General features: G+C 42.0%; 1 protein-coding gene across 8 annotated transcripts; it reads left to right on the forward strand.

Annotated features, from left to right (window-relative positions):
- Positions 1–2,459: 2,459 nt before the first annotated feature.
- Positions 2,460–7,397, forward strand: snapc2 (small nuclear RNA activating complex, polypeptide 2). Of its 8 annotated transcripts, XM_076972966.1 has the most exons (7): positions 2,460–2,548; positions 2,717–2,770; positions 3,866–3,962; positions 4,877–5,076; positions 5,303–5,476; positions 5,852–6,455; positions 6,692–7,397. In XM_076972966.1, the coding sequence occupies exons 4-7, from the start codon at positions 4,882–4,884 to the stop codon at positions 7,177–7,179; spliced, it is 1,461 nt and encodes a 486-aa protein (XP_076829081.1). In that variant the 5' UTR covers positions 2,460–2,548; positions 2,717–2,770; positions 3,866–3,962; positions 4,877–4,881; the 3' UTR covers positions 7,180–7,397. The 8 variants fall into 8 exon arrangements, with proteins under 8 accessions (XP_076829081.1, XP_076829087.1, XP_076829082.1 ...); XM_076972972.1 differs by lacking the exon at positions 3,866–3,962 and having other exon boundaries at positions 2,531–2,548; XM_076972967.1 differs by lacking the exon at positions 2,460–2,548 and having other exon boundaries at positions 2,633–2,770; positions 3,866–4,032.
- Positions 7,398–16,302: the final 8,905 nt, after the last annotated feature.

Below are 16,302 nucleotides of genomic sequence, written 5' to 3' on the forward strand. Positions count from 1 at the left end.
CAACCCCCGTCGGTGGGTACAACGTACCTCCTAAAACATCATTCCACCCCCCACCCTCACCCCACCCCCCTCCGTAATCGGATGCTGTAGAGCACGCTTCTCATTCGCTTTTCCATTACGCTGAGTGAAAGAAAGATGACTAAATTAGGTTCACCTTGATCACACGAATGGGTTTTGTGTTAGCTTCGAGTATTGTCCCAGAGAATTATTCGCGCACCCTGCAATCATGTTAAAATTCCATTGCCAAGAACCGTTTGAACCAATAATAAACCGTATGAAACCTAGAAGGTATGACAAAATTCCTCTACTTCAGTACAACTTAGGTTTTATAAATGTTTCCATTTTGCATGTTCGATAACTGAAAGAAAGGGCATTTTGATTAAAAGTCTTCTGTAAATGTGTGTGTGTGTGTGTGTGTGTGTGTGTGTGTGTGTGTGTGTGTGTGTGTGTGCGTGCGTGCGTGCGTGCGTGCGTGCGTGTGTGTCAACCTACTCAGACTTCCATTTGATAGAAGGACTGTGTCCATCTGAATCAGACCATAAATAATACATTTTTAAGACCATCATTTTCATTTTTTCATTCACATTATATTGTTGTATTCTGTTTCCAGCAAAATAGGCATCTAGATCCATCATTAGTTCCAAGATCTTTATTTAATTAAAAATGTTATCCTTCCAATGTTTTGCTATAACATCTTCATAAACTGATTCCAAAAATAAAGCGTTATCAGTCATGACATGTCTTCATAATTTATGTTTATTTCAACTGCATCATGAAGTCCTGAGCTCAAATGGATGACAATATGGAAACAACATGGTTCATCAAGACTCCAATTAAGTTTGCAAAATAAATATAGCCAAAACACTCACAAATAATTTAGAGCTCCTTTTTTGTCTTTGGTGGCCTTTGTGGTATTTTGACATCATTATGCAACTGTATAGTGACCTAATGAAACTTGGATGGACATTTTATTGTTAATAAGCAGACAACGTGTTCAAGGACTCATTTGCAATTATACTACTGTGGCTATCTTTACACCAAATCAAATGAAGTGAGGGAGTAGCTGACACCGCCTTGCATGACAGGGAACGACACTACTGACACACTCACAGAAAAAGGAGCACACTTTGGTCTATTATTCCCATGCAATTTAACCAACGTACACACGTGCACATGACAGAATCTTACTGGCAACCATGTTACACAAAAATGAGTCTTTAGCAGTTTTGTCTTCTGGGACACATTTGCAGTGAAGCAAACTGTCAAGCAGACCCATTGAGAAAATTAATAGAATGGAAAACAATGGTGCACCTGCTGAGACCAACTCCTAAAATAGGAAACACGAGCCGAAGGCTAAAATAAGGCAAAACACAATAGCAAAGACAGACACAGACTACATATTTGTGCAGGTGATTGACGAGACCTTACAGTGTCACATGCCCAGATGTTAAAGAATCCGTAAGCAGAAACAGCTACCAACGATCATTGGAAGGGCAGTGAAATCAATATACTGGGGCAGATGTAGAGCATTTAAGGGTGTGACAGCATGTAACTAATTAAAACCAATGGCCCACCAAGTATTCCAGTATGCTGTACATACATGGTTCTGTAGGTTTGATATAATTACTCCCAAACAGGAGTCACGCTATGTGCTTTGGCCTCAAATGTATACATAATTGAAGTGTAGTTGAAGGATCATTGAAGTTCAGTCTATTTACTTGGGGTCCAACAGCCAAGATAATTAATGGTATAAAAGATTATTTAAAACGCTACCCTGACTTTTTTCTGAACATAATCTTGACCTATATACCGGGCCTTTTACATGGTGGCAGGTAAACTGTTTAGTCCTGTTGAAAACATGGTGTCCTAGATTGTCTTGGTATATTACTTTAAGTAAAAACTGAAAGTGAGGTGGACTGCAGTGCCCCCAAATGCTATTTTGGCTCTACAAACCCAGACTGTGGCGTTAAATATAGACTGGAGAAGTGGAAGAAGGCAGTGAAGAATCTGATGCAGCAGGCAGCTACGCTTTTGTACATGCTCAGAACTGAGACTTTTTTGTAATGATCATACCAACAAAACACCACACAAAGAAGAATTATAATCACTTGCACCAAATTGAGAAAGACGTAAAACATGCTAAGCAGCACCAGTGTTTAACCTATTATTTAATGACTGAATCCTAAAAATATATACATTATGTAGTATATGCAGGTGAAAATTGGCTGCAAATCCAAAGCCGTATCTGCACAGAATTATATTCAAACCATAAAAAGTTCAGAATGTATCTACAAGCCTAAATTTCCTAGTTAATGGGTTTTTTTCCTCACCATCCAGTTTGCCCCTTATAACAGTCCTGCCCCTGTTCTAGTACTCACTACTGCAAAACTTCATACTATGTTACCACCATTTGTAACTTTAAAGCTTTCCATTTTAGCCATACTTGTTTTCCAAGCGATGCTATCTGGCTCCATCCTCCACTAATCTACAGACAAAACTCTATAGGCCCCCCTGCATGTAACAGCAATGTGCATTAGCCCAGCTTGAGGTGAGTCTTCATCATGTGGACGAGTCAGGTGTATCAATACATTAATTACGCACAAAATGTAAATATGCATTAGACTTTACAGGTTTTCGTCAGGATTATCCACCACTACTCTTACTGCTTGCATCACCGGAAACGCATTTTCAACGCGGTACTTTTTGTCCTTTTCAGCGTTTCTGTACGAGCTGCCTACAGAGTTTTGTGTGGCTTTACTGGCTTTCTAAGGTAGGTGTGTAGCTACGATTAGTTAACGAGCCGCTAACCGGCTGGTATAATTCGCTAATCTACGTGTTGATCTAAGAGCTACGCAGCTTTTAGGTTCGTTTACAATCTAATTATTTCCGAGGAATGGTAGTTAGCTACTTTTGTACAAAACGTAGCTAGCTTGCTATGCTAGCTATGCTAGCCAACGCAGCGAACATAAAGCTGCATTTGACTACCATAGCAATGGTAGCTAGTTGGCTATTTAGTACAAATGAACTAGCTACTATCGCCGAATGCTTTTGGTGAATAATGTATTAGCTAGCTCGCTAGTTAACTAGCTACGTAACTTGCGTTACATAGTCGAGTTTGCTATTGTTTTACGTGTTGTTTGCTAGCTAACCCAGCGATTTTACAAGGCGCGGAATCTGTAGTATCTATGGCTAGTTAGCTATTTTGTTGTTTAGACAGTTTTATTACTATTAAAAAAAACTACTCAGCATCATGTATGTTTACTGTAGGGTGCCAGCTCCTATGAAGAATAGCAGTGGTGGGAAATTTCTTTACTTGTAAATTCGATTTCTATTTCTCTTTGTGGACTCTTTGAGAAACAGATCTTTAATTAAATATATATATTTTAACCCCATTCATTAGCCTCAACCTCTTTCTCCAAGGTCCTTTCAATTTAAATCAAATGTTTTTATTTGGGTATATTAGCAGGTAACCAAGATGGTTTGTTTTTGTATTTCTTTATGCCAGGACAGATCAAACTTGAATGAACTGATCAAAATACCTTGCTTAAATTGTACTATTTTCAAAGAAGAATTTTCATTAAAGTCCATAGATATTTAAAAAGAGTGGTATTTGTTGAACCGGACATAAAATGATCTAATCTGGTTCAACAACCATTCATAAAGGAAACCATGCAATTCCAAATTATTCACAAACTTTCTTAGCTATGAGTTTTCACTGATCTCTTTCTCACTGGCTGGTTGAGGAGCTAAACAGTTTTCAGTCCTTCTACTGGTTGCTGTTGGTATAGCTTGTACATCAGAAATTACTACCTAGCTATATAGATGTAAATAAATAAATAATTTCATGTGTGACCCTGTTTTTCAGTTAAAAGGCGAGCTAAGACAGGATGCCAGGACAAGAGTGTCTTCGCTCAAAGACGTTTATTTAAACAGTTAAGACGGAGACGGCGCTCAGTTAACAAGTAAAGACGAGCAACGAACAAGACACAGACGCACATATAAATACACAGTTGTTAACCAGACAAGATACAGGTGAAAAAAGTAACACACACAGATACCAACACGCACACACATACATGGAATCGTTCACGCTCGCTACACCCAGGACTGTCCGAAGGTGGAGTAGAGGCGGAACGTGACAAAGCCTTGGACCTTACTTTACCTTCCTTTATGTGTTTATGACCATCTACTTCCCTTTATGTATTTATGACTGATCTTTACATCCTTCATTCATGAAATGTGAATTACCCCCAGAATATCAGGATATCTGTCCCAATATTAACTAAATTAGCTGGATCAGGTATCGTATAATGGAACTGATCCATTAACTTTAACCCGTTCCTTCAGAAGCACCCTGTAACGGGCCCAAGGTCCTCTGCAATCATTTAATATTTTAGTGAGAAATAGCAAACCAGTACATTCATATCTTTGTTTATTTGTTATTTTTTGCTTTACAAAGTTAGCAGTGTAGTCAGTCCTGATGCTGTGAGTCTCTCCCACATGGTGAGGTATACACTTTATTCACAGATTTCAACAATTTTATTGGATCTGTATTGGGTATCAACCAGTATGCAAAGTTTATGTATCAGGTTCAGTATCTGTAATGAAAAAGTCAGATTAGTGCAACCGTAATCACCACAACAATAAAACTGTAGCTTGCTGGTTTGATTATTATTTATTTGTAGCTTAATATAAATATAATAACTCATCATTCTTTCATTCCTACAACTTTTTTGTTTATCACAAGTGATTGATTTGAAGTTCATACAGTTTTCCTCAAAATGCTGCTGAGTGCTCTTAGTCTACAGTATGATTTAAATGCGTCTTTGTGTGTGGTGTTCACCCAGATCATGATGTTTGTTCCTTATTGTTTCAGTTACAATGAAGCCTCCATCTCGTCCCCGAATTTCACCCTTGCGTTTTCGCAACTTAAAGAGGGCCGAGCCAAAGTTCAGGAAACTCTGGTATGACTATGAGCTGCGCTGCCTTCTGCGTGGTTTGAAACAGCAGAATACGCATTCCAATTTGAATCTGTCTGAGCTTCGAAAGAAAGTGCCCAAACGCTCTCTGCTTGAGGTATGTGTGCTAAATACAGTCTGTCAAAAAACCTGAAACTTTCTGAAATCGTTTGACCATGTCAACTGCTATACAACACTTGCTATAGAAATTTTCTACATAAAGACGATACACTTAAGACTAAATAAGTAATGGTGGTTTCAGAGCCTTGGCCTGCCACTATTTTTTGAGTCAGCTGAAAAGTCTTGTGCTGCATATCCTGATTTTGAATGGTGATTCCTTTTAGATACAGAACCAGATAAGGTCTTTGAAGACACTTGTGGTGAGGCGGGTGAGTCAGCAGGTCCAAAAGCAGAGACGGGAGGATAAAAGGGCCAAAGCACCAATTGAAATATGGGCAGAACTGGCGCGAACAATGTCTGGTGTCCATGAGGAAACAATATCCTCTGCCTTCTCTCAAGTACGTGACCAACATTTTTTCACTGAACAAAGCATAGTATTTGTTTTTCTTGCTGTGCTCCATTCAAACTGGCTTTCTTTAGCCAATCAGATTTCTGTCTTTTAATTTAAAAACCTAAACTTGGTCTAATCTAATTTGGTCAATCTGGATATAATGAATGCGGACTAAGAATTATAAGGATGGGAAGGTTCAAGTTTTGTACGTACAGTACACCCTTTGTTGGACTTTGGCATAAAAGTTTTTGAGACTAAATATTATTACTCATCATTTAAGCATATAAGTGCTGACCTTGCAAAGTGCTGTTTAAATTGCGCAGTATTGAAATTTATCTGTTGATCTATATCTATCTGTCTCTGTCTGATAATCTGTAATCAGATACTTGTGATTACGGCCACAGAGCCCCGCAGCCTAGTGCACTCGGACCCTCCACGTTCCATTACCAATCCTGTAGAGGGCGACTTCCACATCTCATCCAGGAAGCTTATATTTGGGTCCCGGCCTGCCCGTGTACCGCCCTCCACTTCCTCCCCGGTGACCCTGCCTGATCGAAACAGTGTAACCCCTGTTCAGTCACCTGGTTCGGGTGTGGTTTCGAGACCCTGTGCACAAGCCAACACGCCATCTCCACTTGTTCTGACTTCCTCCACTTCCAGTGTGCAACAGAATTGCAGTATTGCCCAGCCAGGCAGTGGAGCAGGCCACCTGTCTGCAGTGCCATCCACACCCAGAAAAACCAAATCACACCCCTGTGAACCTACAAGCAGCCCGAGAGATTCGACTCCTGCCCCTCTAACTCCCACTGGGAGTGCAGCGTTGTCCACCACGGCAGCCATACGCTCGTCACACTATAAACGGTCTGGACGCGGACAACGCCAACAGGCCAAATCAGAAGAGAAAAAGTATGTAGTGGATTTTGAGAAGATTTATCAGATTGTGAGCAACATTAACAAAATAAATAACCTGTCTCTCAGTGCAATGGGTATGTATTCTTTACTAATTGATTAATGTAGTTGTCATGTATTAATCTTTATTTATAAAATTAAAATAGCTCTTTGGTGTTGGTCGTTACAAATCTTTATTATTGAGGCAAACATCTTGTAGGTCATGCAGTGACAAATGAACTATAATATACAATAATACAGTATATAATAGTATCTTGTTAAAATGCATTATAATCAGGTGGATTAAATGGTTTTTCATCTTTAATAACCTCAGAGTGTGCTGTTCTTTTGGACCTATTGATGTCACTACCCGAAGAGCTCCCCCTGCTGGACTGCAGGGAATTGCAGCATCACCTACTTCAGGTCTACAAACGTCTGACCATGGCAGCAGTGACGCCAGTCTCCTTTCCCAGCATGGAAAAGCCTGTAGTTACTGAACCTGTTTCAGACAGGGTACCAGAAAAACAAAGCACTGCATCTCATCGCCTTGCTGAATGTACTGATGGCTCTTTACAAACACATAGCGTGCAGACTGCAGTGGAAAAGGATCTTCAAACAGATGATGATTCAAGTTCATTGACGGAACAAGACAAAGTTTTTGCTGTTGACTCTAGCCCATCCTTGATGATGAGGTCACCAGCTGATGTAGGTAACTGGGAAGCAGTTGGTCTTTGTCCACTGAATCCCTTCATGGTGCCAGTAACCCTCCTTAAACGACAGGAGTCCACGGATGGCACAACTAGATCTAATCTCATGGATTAGACCAGAAACTGTGATGCTGCTGATGGCAATTTCAAACTCATAATTAACTGGTTCCAAGGACAAAATACCATTTGTATTCAATATTCATACCTTCATCGTCTAATTTGGTGTGTGTGTGCGTGCGTGTGTGTCAGATTTGTCAGATCAGCTGTAAAGTTTCATTTTGAAAAGTTCTTTTTGTTCGTCATTCTTCTACAATAAAGTTAAAATGCTTTCCACATTATTGTTATCACTTTATTATTAAGGCTTATAATAATTATCATTAAGTGTTTCCAGTGCAGTGTATGTCTGTAATTCAGTAGTTAGATGTCTCCTTATAAAAGCAGATTTAGGTGCAGCTCCTCCTGCATCAGCTGTGTGAGTATTTATTTTCTGCCCCATGGGGCTTGAACTGTCTCTTGCATACTCGAGATACCAAATCCTGAAGACAAGATGGAAAGAATATAGTAATTTTGAACAAAATTGAGCGACATGTAATTATGAAGTTGTGCATAATGACTTCATTATGAGCCATAGACAAAATACAAATGAGTCACAGCTCTTCTGGTTCAGGCATGTAAATATGTCATGATATTTGGGGTGGTTTCTAAACAACACTCGAGCCCATCCTGTTTCTGAGCATATCTAATTTAAGTAATGAAACTTGCATTTTTATGGTCAGCTTTTCAATAAATGCCTGTTTGCATTCAAATGCCTGCTTTTTTCCTCACTACACTTGTAGTCTAGCCCAACCAATAAATGTGTCTCCTATCCCCCTTGTAATTGTACGCTGCTCTTTCTGTGAATTTAAACTTTTAAACTTCTGATATTATTTGTAGTGTTTTGTCAAATAAGGTCTATGTGTAATCTGGATGCTCTAAACTTTATCGTAATATATAGCTGTGTAGTAATATATTAACAAATACATCAGACATGCAGGTGTAGATAGTACAGTACAGTCATGGCCAAAAGTTTTGAGAATGATACAAATATAAATTTTTACAAAGTCTACTGCTTTAGTTTTTATAATGGCAATTTGCATACTTCAGAATGTTATAAAAAGTGATCAGCTTAAAAGCTATTAATTGCAAAGTCAATATTTGCCTAGAAAATGAACTTTATCCCCCAAAACACTTCATTGCAGCCCTGCCTTAAAAGGACCAGCTAACATTTCAGTGATTGCTCCATTAACACAGGTGTGGGTGTTGATGAGGACAGGGCTGGAGATCAGTCTGTCATGATTAAGTAAGAATGACACCACTGGACACTTTAAAAGGAGGCTGGTGCTTGGCATCATTGTTTCTCTTCTGTTAACTGGTTATCTCTAAAGAAACATGTGCAGTCATCGTTGCACTGCACAAAAATGGCCTAACAGGGAAGAGTATCGCAGCTAGAAAGATTGCACCTCAGTCAACAATCTATGGCATCATCAAGAACTTCAAGGAGAGAGGTTCCATTGTTGCCAAAAAAAGCTCCAGGGCGCCCAAGAAAGCGCCAGGATCTTCTCTTAAAAGTGTTTCAGCTGCGGGATCGGGCTACCAGCAGTGCAGAGCTTGCTCAGGAATGGCAGCAGGCAGGTGTAAGTGCATCTGCACGCACTGTGAGGCGGAGACTCTTGGAGCAAGGCCTGCTCTCAAGGAGGGCAGCAAAGAAGCCACTTCTCTCCAGAAAAAACATCAGGGACAGACTGATATTCAGCAAAAGGTACAGGGAGTGGACTGCTGAGGACTGGGGTAAAGTCATTTTCTCTGATGAATCCCATTTCCAATTGTTTGGGACATCTGGAAAAGAGAAGACGAGGTGAGCGCTACCACCAGTCTTGTGTCATGCCAACTGTAAAGCATCCTGAAACCATTCATGTGTGGGGTTGCTTCTCAGCCAAGGGAATTGGCTCTCGCACAGTCTTGCCTAAAAACACAGCCATGAATAAAGAATGGTACCAGAATGTCCTCTGAGAACAACTCCCAACCATCCAAGAGCAGTTTGGTGATCAACAATGCCTTTTCCAGCATGATGGAGCACCTTGCCATAAAGCAAAGGTGATAACTAAATGGCTCAGGGAACAAAACATACAGATTTTGGGTCCATGGCCTGGAAACTCCCCAGATCTTAATACCATTGAGATCTTGTGGTCAATCATCAAGAGACGGGTGGACAAACAAAAACCTACACATTCTGACAAAATGCAAAAATTGATTGTGCAAGAATGGACTGCTATCAGTCAGGATTTGGTCCAGAAGTTGATTGAGAGCATGCCATGGAGACTTGCAAAGGTCCTGAAGATGAAGGGTCAACACTGCAAATATTGACTTGCTGCATTAACTCATTCTAACTGTGAATAAAAACTTTGGTTACTCATGATTGCAATTATATTTCTGTATGTGATAAAAACATGTGACAAACATAAAAACCACAGGGCAGTAGATCATGTGAAAATATAATATTTGTGTCGTTCTCAAAATTTTTGGCTATGACTGTATTATCAGAGAATTATGCCTTTGTTACTGACACTGGATTAGATTTTATTCAGGTGTAGGATGAGTTTCAATTACATATGCCTCCTCTGCTAACCGCCATCTGAAGCGCATCTTTAGTCCTGTAATTATTGTACAGCACCTCCCACTTCACCAGTACTGGAGTTGACATTTGAACCAGCAGTCCCAGGTTGTACATGGACATGAATGTGGACAGAGCTGGAAAAATGAATTATACACCCCCCCCCCCCCCCCCCCCCCCCCCCAACTGAAACCTAAAACTGCAATCAACTTGGCCCCAAATGCCTAAGTTGCATTAGTGGATGTTGATACTCATGTGTTTAATGGTGCTTAAAAGTAAATGTTTTAGAATATGAATGATAAATGCCATTGAAAAGTGACACAAATCACACTAACATAACACATGGGCATATTGTAAAACATGGAGTGTTTAATGAAACATCAGAGGTTACAGGTGCGTTCAGTAAATGTTTTAAAATACCCATGAATGTTCCTTGGCATTGTTGTAACTTGCCATTAAGGCACTTAATCTGTACTTGTTAATCTGCTTGTGTCCCTACAAGATTACGTCATATCTAGTGCCTTTTGTCATGAGCCTACATACAGAATACCACAAATCAAAGGTGTAATCCTATAAAGAGTACTCCAAAATCTCTGAACTTACCTACTACTGAAATTACACATATACCTAATTACAATAACTAACATAATCTGTGTCTTAGGTTTTTTTTTTTCACCAGGAATGGATTATAAATGCATATATATATATATAGACCCAGCATTGGGCAAAACAGCAATGGCAATGATAGTTTACCATTCAGGCATTTTGTGTAATGACATTTGTGTAGTAATGTAAAGTAGTCCGTCAGCCGCCTCCCGCGTCACAGAACGACGAGCCGCGAAGAGACACCAAGATGCCAGGCTACGCCACCCGGCCTAAGAAGGCATTACGCCCCAGCAAGCGGCACCACCGCTCTTCCTCCTCTCCCCCGTGTCGCTTAACCCCGCCGACTTGGGAACAGCTGATGGAGGACCCAGAGTGCTCTTACCTGCTGTGTGTGGCACGGGAGACCTCCATACCCGAGTTGGCGGAGGAATACCGCCAGACAGCTGCACGGGTATGGGAGGAGAGGCATCCCTCTCCTTCTTGGGAGCTCTCGCCCCTGCGGGGGGGTGTCCAGGAGTTAGAGGAGGACCCCCCCGGTCGAGAGGAAGGCTCCTCCCCGCGCCAAGAGGATTCGCCCACGCAGGAACAGCTGGAGAAGGACCCGGTGTGCGCCCTCCAGTTGGCTTCAGCCCGGAAGCTAGAGGAGAGAGACCCCGAGCTGGCGGAGACCTTCCGCCAGGGCGCGGTAAGGATGCGACACTCCCCTCCATCCCGCGCCCTCTCACCTCCGGAGAAGGGTCCCAGTGTGATTTGCGTCACGGACTCGACCCCGGAGACGGAATTCGGGGAGGAGGACTCCGAGGAGGAGTTAGAGGAGGAGGATTACCCCACTCCACCTGTGTGCCCTTCTCCTACTGCGGGCTACGAGGAGGAGGGGGAGGAAGAGGAGGATTACCCACCGTCCGTTTACTCCGCTCCACACATAGACTATGTTGGGGAGGGGGAGGAGGAAGAGGATTACCCTCCGTCCGTCTACGACGACACCACCGTCGACTACGGTGAAGAGGAGGAGTCGTCAGAAGAGGAGGACTACCTCGCTCCGCCTGTAGGTCCCTCTCCCACGGTACAGGAAGGTGAGGAGGAGCGGGACTATTACCCTCCTACGGAGGACGACGCGTCCACCGTGGATTACAGCGCGGAGGACTATTCTCCGTCCATGGGTTCAGGAGTGTCTGAATACACAGAGAGCGACCCCTACACGGAGGACGAGGAGGAGAGCCTTCCCTCCTCCGTGGGAACTGTAAAGGGGTGGAGGACTCCGGGGGAGAACGCGTCCTCCAGACCTTCCAGGGCCAGCCCCATGGACTATTCCCGGGGTGAGAGCCCGGCAGAGTCCATGGAGGGGATCCTGGAGGGTGAGGAGGAGATGATGGACTTTGAGGAGGAGCTCCCTCGCGCTGCACCTGGCACGGCCGCCAGCCACGCTGCACCTGGCACGTCCACCAGCCGCGCTGCACCTGGCACGTCCGCGGAGGGCGGAGGGTTCGCAGCGAAGGCAGGAGGGGGACTGCCCAACGCAGCACCAGCAGCTCCGGATCTCTCTCCCCTAATTGCTCTCCTCCTGGCGCGAAGCCTGGCGCCTATGTCGTGTGTGTGTGTACCAGTGTTTGTTAGTCTCCCCATTTGTGTGCCTAACCCATTTTTCCCTCTCGTGCCACTATGTGTAAGCGTGCCTGTGTGTGTGTTTGTGAATGTTCCGTTTAATGTGTCTCAAGTCTTTTCCCCCATCTTCCCAGGGAGGGTGTTCTAGGCGGTTCGTGGCGGACGCTTCACCAAGGGCTGTCACCTCCCAGACGCAGGACTGAGCGCGTTGGATCCGCCCATCGTCGTGGGTTCGGGGCACTCGGTCCTGTTGGCACCCCGGGACGGGTAGTGCCCTTGGAGGGGGCGTCTGTCACGTTGAGGACCCCGGCCCCTCCCTTTTGGGCGTGTGTTAACATTGTCCACGTGCTTTGTCTGTGTCAGTGGATCACCGTGGTTATGGTTATGTCATGTGATAATCCGTCTCACCTGTGAATCGTCTTGTACGTGGGGCTAATGTGGTTTGTCTATTTAATGTGCGTTCGCGCAGTGTCCTGTGCTCATCGTTGTCTAAGTCTACACGTTTCAGTGTGAGTGTTACACGTTTTATGTGCGCTACACAGCGCTTTACTTGTAAAAATAAAAGTGACCAGGAGAAATTCCAGCGGACTCGTGTCTCGTCCGTCAGCCGCCTCCCGCGTCACAACAACACATTAATGCATTGCCCACTGGTGTAACAACTCTTCCTTTTGTTTTGCAGACAGTGAGTGTAGTAGGTTTATATTCATTCCAGTGTTATACAATGTCACTAGACCTTACTAATGAACTCACATTATTTAATCAAAGAAGGAACCTAATTAGTGAAACTATATAGAGGTGTACAAGCTTGGAACAAACACCAACAGACACTGCCACCCTTAAAATATACTCACAGACTGGTTATGAGGTTGTTATGAGTGTCAAAGTTTGTAGAGAAGGGGAGGCTGTGTATGGAAGAGGATGAGCGGTAGGTTGGGTTATTCCGCTTGTAGATGTACTTATCCAAGCATGCAGGATTGTCATATGGTTCACGAGCAACTGCAAAATAGTAGAGATTATCACTCACTAAACTGGAGTGGACAAAGCAATACAATTCTTAATTAAACACCATTTGCTCTTGATGATATAAGTTTAAAGTCACTACATCAACAATATGCATAATGTTTAAAATCTTTAAGAATGGCCAGTATGAATTAATGATTTATAGGGGTTTAATAGGAGACAGTAGTAATGTTTGTAGTTGGTACCTAAATAAAAATTGATTGATCTGTCTTGTGAGGAGGTCTCAGAATCACTTTCTTCCTTAGCATGCTTATTCCTTTATAAAAGAGTGACAGAAGAAAGAGATGAGGTCAAGATCTGCAAAAGTAAAATTTTGTCCTTAGTTTTTCACTTTGATGTAGTTACAAACAAATTTACCTCTCATACATATTATGCTAATTACATTGTATTTACTGTTAACAGGGCCGGAGTGGGACACTTTTTCAGCACGGGAGTTTCATGCCCAAATCCGGCCCAAAATTATTTTTCCCTCCCAATCAGCCCAAACTAGAGACTGACATGAGCCGGCCCATCGGGAATCCTCCCGAATCTCCCGATTAGCCACTCCGGCTCTGACTGTTAACATTCAAAGAAAACACGAGCTCTCACCTCTTATCTTTCCTTTTACTCATGCCGATATATGCTGACAGCAGTGCTACTGTTAAGACCATAACCACAGAGATGGTTCCTATTCCAGCACCAAAGCCCACTTTGTTCACTTGGTACTTGCAGTCATCTCCAAGGTACCAGTTTACATCTGTATGAAGGCAACTAGAACACAACATTTGTATGATCGTTTTGTATAGGTAATTTCCATTACAATGTGAAACTTTAAATGCAGTTTTTTTCTTTTTATTTGTTATCATTGACTTGTTTCTTACAAAAGACACAATAATCCCAGCACAAGCAGATGTGGAAATAGTACTGAAAAATTGTAATTGAGTAAAAGTATCTTTACTTTGCCTAAATTATACTAAAGTAAATTCTAAAAGTAAAATTACCCAGCTCAAAATTTACTAAAATGCTACAGGATTCCACTACTCACAATAAAATGCCACAGGATCCCAAAACTCAAAATAAAACTATATAAAATGCCCACAGGATCTCACCTCAAAAATGAAAAAAATGCTCATAGGATCCCACAATTTAAAATTAAGTGCTCACAGGATCCAACTATTCAAAATACAGTGCCCACAGGATTACACTTTTCACAATAAAATGTCCACAGGATCCCACAGATCCTAATAGATAGAAGATTTAAAGATAGAACAATCTCATCCTTTTGGAAAAAAGTGCACCGGATTACGACCTGATTATGAGACAATGGAAAGGGCGCGCGCAAGGCAAGACCACACACGTAATGTCGGGTGTACCAACAAGTACACACCGCGTCAAAACCAAGAGAGTAGTAGACCCAAGTGCCGACAAAACGCAAAGAGCAACATGTGTGCGTGCGTCCACACACACATAAGCAGCAAAACCAATCACACGAGACGCGGAATAAACTCAACGCGTAGAAAATAAACTCGACCGCAAGTACACGGGAAAAAATGCAACAGAAAAGACGCGGAGAAAACTCAATGCGAGAAAACGAAACTTAGGATGCCAGGGGAAGTAACTGGCAGCAGGCAGAACGCCACGACGAAACAAAAACCCTTCCCAAAACAAACGAAGAACGGATAGGAAGAGATAAAGCAGGGGGAAAACTTTAGGTAGGCTAGTAAGCAGCGTAGGAGATAGTTACTCAAATAAGTAGTAAGAGCGAGAGAGAGCATAAGGTGGTGACACATAAACACAAGAAACGCAACCAGAGAACACAGAGAAAGGGCTGAGGACGAGAAGGCGAGCCAAAACGATTCAGCAGTGATCTGTTTCACTAAGCTTCCTTAAGAAGCCATAGAGACAGCTAAAACGGATCACTGCTGATTGCGCCTGGAGAGTCTAGGACTGACTCGGGTGCTTCTGTTATTAGGAGGAGCGGCAGCCGAACCAGCCCTAACAATGCAATTGACTTTCAGTTCCTGGACTCAGAAGTTTAAATTTCTGCATGCATTTAATTTTTCACCATCAATATTTTTTAACTCAGTAACATGAGGGTGTTCAAATGTAGCGAAGTAAAACTACTTAGGTCAAAATTTACTCGAGTAAAAGTAAAAATTACATATTTCAAAAACTCCGAAAATTACAAATTACTCATAAAAAGCACTCAATTATAGTTATGTGAGTAAATGTAATTCGTTACTTTCCACCCCTGAGCACAAGGATGGCACAGAATTTCTAAAAATATATGTGGCATCAAAAATATCTTAACACCTTAGATGAGCAGCAATAAAGTAGCAAATATTTAACAAAATCACAGTTCATAAACTACTTTAGACCCCCCAAAATACACATAGAAAGAGGTCCTTACTAGCATGATGGACCTTGTCTGGAAACCTCACAGGTGCCACTGTTCATGCATGTTTTTGGATTAGGATGATCTTGATGACATGGGTTCACACATGTAAGTTTTCCCATCACAGTAACAGGAGAATAATACTGCCGGTACTCTTTAGGGAGTGCAGCTGTAACCTTTTCACAAAAGTCTAACAAAAAATATATATATAATTTATACATGTTATATATATATTTATATATATTTATGAGATAAAGATTGTAGTAAAGTACACAAAGTTTCCAGAGAAAAAAAGACATTTTGTTTTTGTTCTGGACAGAGGTCCTTCGTATATACACTATATTGCCAGAAGTATTCGCTCACCTTCCGTGACTCACATATGAGCTTAAGTGACATCCCATTCCTAATCCATAGGGTTCAATATGCTGTTGGTCAACCCTTTGCATCTAGAACAGCTTCAACTCTTCTGTGAAGGCTGTCCACAAGGTTTAGGAGTGTGTTTATGGGGTTAGTGTGATGTGGGGATGAATTAGAGCGGAGACTGAGAACCAGGCCTTCTCTTTCAACATCAGTATGTGGCCTCACAAATGTGCTTCTGGAAGAATGGTCAAAAATCCCCATAAACACACTGCTAAACCTTATGGACAGTCTTCCCAGAAGAGTCGAAGCTGTTCTAGAGGCAAAGGGTGGACCAAGTCATATTGAATAGGAATGGGATGTCACTTAAGCTCATATGTCATATGTGAGTCAAGGAAGGTGAGTAAATACTTTTGGCAATATAGTATGTGTGATATATACACACATCTTTAGGTACTCATTTCCTCCGTGTCAGATTATATGTTATAAATATATCACATTATCAAATTACTTTTTTTATTTAGCTCAACTGGTACGGCGTGGGCCTCAGTAATATTAAAATCCGGGCAGTCTGGAATATATAAATAAAGTTTCAAAATTCGTACCAAACTAAAGGTATAACAATACAT

Source organism: Brachyhypopomus gauderio, chromosome 14, assembly GCF_052324685.1.
Source record: "Brachyhypopomus gauderio isolate BG-103 chromosome 14, BGAUD_0.2, whole genome shotgun sequence".
NCBI classification, from domain to species: domain Eukaryota; kingdom Metazoa; phylum Chordata; class Actinopteri; order Gymnotiformes; family Hypopomidae; genus Brachyhypopomus; species Brachyhypopomus gauderio.

Excerpts from the sequence above, each read along its gene's own strand:
- snapc2 (XM_076972966.1), top strand. The coding sequence starts at position 4,882 with ATGAAGCCTCCATCTCGTCCCCGAATTTCACCCTTGCGTTTTCGCAAC. Across the intron at positions 5,077-5,302 it reads CCAAACGCTCTCTGCTTGAG|ATACAGAACCAGATAAGGTC; the intron begins GTATGTGTGCTA and ends GATTCCTTTTAG. Across the intron at positions 6,456-6,691 it reads CCTGTCTCTCAGTGCAATGG|AGTGTGCTGTTCTTTTGGAC; the intron begins GTATGTATTCTT and ends TAATAACCTCAG.